Source organism: Physcomitrium patens, chromosome 25, assembly GCF_059467195.1.
Source record: "Physcomitrium patens ecotype Gransden chromosome 25, ASM5946719v1, whole genome shotgun sequence".
NCBI classification, from domain to species: Eukaryota; Viridiplantae; Streptophyta; class Bryopsida; order Funariales; family Funariaceae; genus Physcomitrium; species Physcomitrium patens.
Window position 1 is genome coordinate 14,448,908 of NC_143434.1, and position 4,563 is coordinate 14,453,470.

The following is a 4,563-nucleotide window of genomic DNA, read 5'->3' on the forward strand; positions in this document are numbered from 1 at the left end:
CAGCAAACAAAGGCATGCTACAGTCTCTGGGCCTCTGGGTTCCTCATTCCATGCGAGAGGTGACGCTGTTTTTCAAGCACGGATTCCACATCCCCGATAATGACCGGCGTCTTTGGATCCCTTTGAAACGGATCCTGTGACTGGAAAATTCAAATCCGTGATTGTGAAGTGTGTGCGGCAAGCTCCGAGAAACTCAAGAAAATGCGCCTAGCTTCTTTGGGCTGACTGCCTTCCTGGTATGCTTTGACCTCTGATCACTTGCTTGACATTCTCTAAAGTCTTCAACGCGGATGGAGAAAAACTGGCTCTGAGACTTGGGCAAGTTGAGGGGTCCATGCCACGGACGGAAGCTTGGTTTCTCCGTAAGTATTGTAGAATTTTCTGCTCGTTTGAGTAAAGTGACGCAACTCTTCTACCGTGACTTGACCTTCTACTTTCAGCTCAAGTATACCAAGCGACGTCCCCAAGCTTCAGTACTTTGTGAGCCCAAAGTCTGTAATATGTACTATTCTTATCCAGAATGCGGGGCTCTGTTCAACTGTAAAAAAGATGTCGTTGCCTGTTTCGTGACCACCTGCGCATATGATAGTGCACCTGCCGAACTTTGCTGCAGGAAAAATAGAGAGCATAATAGGTTGACACCGAAGGCGGGTGCGAGATCATGAGTACGTCTGTATCGGGCACATAAGCCATCAAGACCTGCCTGAGGCGCGACCAAATGCTGCATTTGTTAATCACAAACCGTACAGTAGCCAAGAAGTTGAAGGGTCCAGAAAGGTTCCACAAGTACGGGCTTAGAGGCCAAAGAGCGATTGTGCTTGATTCCAGGAGAACTCCGTCCAATGATTCCTAGTAGCTTAACGATGCTTTTGCTCACCAAAAGCTAGCATCCAGGGCGAGAATTCAGTTAAGCTCCTGCAGCTAGTCTTGCCCTTGATTCACACCAGCCTCATGATGGACAGATTTTTTCGTGTTTTGAGGAACCTAGACAAAATGAATTAGTATTCATTGGTTAATGACTTTTGTGGGATTCGATGATGGTGCTCACATGAAACTCTCTAGACCTATTCTTCGGTGGAAGGGTACTTTGTCAAGTTGCAACATTGTTGACTGAGGGTATGTAAAACTGTGATGATAACTGCCTTCTGTATTCCTCATCCAAATTCTCTTCGTTCATTAACCTCTTACTTCCGGGTGTCGATTCACGATATCAATAGATCGGGTGCCGGTCTGGGCGATTTCATTCTGTACTCACTAATCCAGCGAGGAAATTCCTAAAGGCCGGCGGATCCAAGGTTCTGGGAAGGAATCGTCTGTATTTAGGATCCGTAAGGTCTGGAGCAGTAAAGTAGACGAGGGTGTGGTTTCGGTTCAAAAGAATCCTGCGCTCTCTTGAAGGGCGGGTGACCACGGTTACTACAGTGGTCAAGAGCTGTACACAATTAAAAACTTGGATTCGGCCTCAAATTGGGCGGATCTCCCTCATGGGTTTCCCCCAATTCTGTTCCCCTATAATTTAGATCTCTCTCTCTCACACTCTTTGATCTGTTGGTGTTGCATGCCAATTCGAAGCAGCGGCAGCGTGCTCCGAGGAGTTGAAGGGACAGCAGTCAGAGAGGAGAATCGACAAGATGGCCTTGACACCTCCAGCGCCCGTGACTCCCGAATGGCTTAACAAGGGCGACAATGCATGGCAGTTGACGGCCAGCACTCTGGTGGGGATTCAAACCGTACCAGCGCTGGTGATCCTCTACGGCAGCATCGTGAAGAAGAAATGGGCTGTGAATTCAGCATTTATGGCGTTTTATGCCTTCGCTGCCGTATTGCTGTGTTGGGTGGCATGGGCTTACAAGATGTCGTTCGGGGAGAAGCTCATTCCCATCTGGGGCAAGGCGGGAACCACGCTCAGCTTCAAGTATCTTCTCTCGCAGGCGGAACTGCCTGCGAGCGCCACACCTGATGTCCCAAAGTTGATGCCATTTTATCCGATGGCGACGCATGTGTACTTCCAGTTCGTCTTTGCGGCAATCACCCTCGTGCTTTTGGCAGGATCTGTTTTGGGGAGAATGAGCTTCCGAGCATGGATGCTGTTCGTCCCATTATGGCTGACGTGTTCTTACACAGTCGGTGCCTTCAGCCTCTGGGGTGGTGGATTCTTATGGCAATGGGGCGTTATTGACTACGCCGGTGGTTTTGTTATTCATCTCTCATCCGGTATTGCTGGTTTCACTGCTGCTTATTGGGTAAGGCACCCATCCCTTGAAGAAAAACGTCGTTATTGATGGAATAAAAGAAAAAAAAACCTTTCAATGACGTTAATTTTTCTCTCCACTTCAGTCAAGGTTCTTTTCCACCGGTGATATGGTTGACAAGGATGTAATTGGTTCGTAGATTGTCATTGATCATGTGTACGTGTGGAATCAGATTACCAGCTGAAGGCGTTTTCCTGCATTTCGCAGGTTGGACCAAGGCTAACTAGGGACCGCGAGCGTTTTCCTCCCAACAACGTCTTGCTCATGCTAGCGGGGGCTGGGCTTCTGTGGATGGGGTGGGCAGGATTCAATGGCGGTGCAGCGGTATCTGCAAATTTGATTGCATCCATCGCTGTCATCAACACCAACGTTTGCGCTGCGACTAGCTTGCTGGTGTGGACTGGCCTTGACGTCGTTGTCTTTGGCAAGCCTTCCGTGATTGGTGCCGTGCAGGGAATGATCACGGGTCTTGTCGTCATCACCCCCGGTGCAGGTAAAACTTATGTATATTCTTATTCATAGTGTTTTTCAAACATGCATTCTTTACAGGAACTGAGTTGAGCTTTGGATCAAACGGACGCACCTTTGAAACTTTTGTTTTGAAAATGTGTGCGCTTGCAGGTCTCGTCCAGGGATGGGCGGCGCTCGTGATGGGCGTCTTTGCAGGATCCGTGCCCTGGTTCACAATGATGGTGGTTCACAAGAAATCGAAGCTGCTTCAGAAGGTGGACGACACGCTGGGCGTGTTTCACACCCATGCTGTGGCTGGCCTCTTGGGCGGATTACTCTCTGGATGTCTTGCAGAGAACACGCTTTGCGATTATTTCCTTCCGGTCGTAGGTTTGCAGGGTGCCTTCTACGGAGGTTCTGGAGGAAAGCAACTGGGCAAGCAAATTGTAGCGGCTCTTTTCATAATTGGCTGGAACATTGTCGTGACGAGCATAATTCTCAACGTCATTAAACTGATAACCCCGCTACGTATGTCGGACGAGCATCTCCTCATCGGTGACGACGCCGAGCACGGGGAGGAGGCTTATGCATTGTGGGGTGATGGCGAGATATATGACTTGTCAAAACATGGTGCCTCTGAGTTGGACAACACCAAACACGGTTCGATGGAGTTTGATAAGCAGCCCACGGTGGCGCTGTAGATCTGTCTAACTCCACAACTATATGTAATATTTTAAAGATGAAAACACACTCAAAAAATGTTTCACATGCCATAGAACCCGTGCAGGTCGGAATGACCTGTCAGAGGAAAAAGCAGTGCGCAGTTTGCTGAAGGAGATGATGATGGTGGTGTATCCAATTATTGTACCATGATAGGGGGATTATCCTACAAAAAACAAAGTGATTTCCGAAATAGTCAGAATGTGTTGAAATGCATGATATCTCATAAAAGAAGATGTCATCTGTGAGCCTTGATGATAATGAATTATCCACATGGTCAAATTTGAATACAATGTTATAAATCTTGGTTGCAATTTCTTTTTATTTACATTTCTTTTTAAAAAAAATTGTAACCATTTATTTCTTCTAAACTCCAAACTTTGAAAACACACTTATTTTACATTTTTGACACCTGTTGTCAAGAAAGTCGTGAAGGATCTGAACTTCATCAGCTTCACTAGATAAATATCAGACGTTTCCTTACCCACATTCGCACAAAAGAAAAGAGGCCTCGTTGATCTTGTTTAGAAATAGCTCGACCGCTGAGGGCTATTGTCGGAAATATCCTTGTAACACGATTCCTTAGGGGTATCTAATAGTACAACACTAGCTAGCAGTATTGCAAATAAACGCTGAACAGCACTGTTCTTTTGTTCCATGCAGATTCACGCTTGTGTGAATTAGAGATGGTCCACAGCCTATTCATGAAATTTACCGAAACGCTATTGGACTCATAAATTTGCAGTAGAGTGGCCCCTGACCACAACATTGAGAAAGTTGGTTCGATAAATCGTGATTTCGGGCTCTAATTATGAACTTTGAATATACTGCAAGCTTGATATTCGTCCTTGACAGCGCATCGGCTGTCCGAGGAACGGCAACCCCACGGAACGTACGAGTATCTAGTCCGATTCCGGGGTCCATAGTCCGGACTTTCAGAACTGCAGTCTGGAACTCTACTGGTCTTCATATTCCCCTTGTTTCGATTTGTATGCGGATTCCGTGACTTGTTTGAGACTAGGTCCAGAACCGCAGAATTTCTGTGAACCGACGACCTCAAATTTACATCTATCGACACTCCTAACAATCGATCCCGTCACGGCTCCAAGGCTTTTTCCCAAAATCAGGGAAGGGAATATTA

General features: G+C 46.8%; 1 protein-coding gene across 1 annotated transcript; it reads left to right on the plus strand.

Annotated features, from left to right (window-relative positions):
- The first annotated feature begins 1,483 nt into the window (after positions 1-1,483).
- On the plus strand, positions 1,484-3,615 carry LOC112277267 (ammonium transporter 3 member 1). Its single transcript, XM_024509399.3, has 3 exons — positions 1,484-2,243; positions 2,460-2,745; positions 2,874-3,615. The coding sequence occupies exons 1-3, from the start codon at positions 1,632-1,634 to the stop codon at positions 3,401-3,403; spliced, it is 1,428 nt and encodes a 475-aa protein (XP_024365167.1). The 5' UTR covers positions 1,484-1,631; the 3' UTR covers positions 3,404-3,615.
- Positions 3,616-4,563: the final 948 nt, after the last annotated feature.

Excerpts from the sequence above, each read along its gene's own strand:
- LOC112277267 (XM_024509399.3), top strand. The coding sequence starts at position 1,632 with ATGGCCTTGACACCTCCAGCGCCCGTGACTCCCGAATGGCTTAACAAG. Across the intron at positions 2,244-2,459 it reads GTTTCACTGCTGCTTATTGG|GTTGGACCAAGGCTAACTAG; the intron begins GTAAGGCACCCA and ends TGCATTTCGCAG. Across the intron at positions 2,746-2,873 it reads CGTCATCACCCCCGGTGCAG|GTCTCGTCCAGGGATGGGCG; the intron begins GTAAAACTTATG and ends GTGCGCTTGCAG.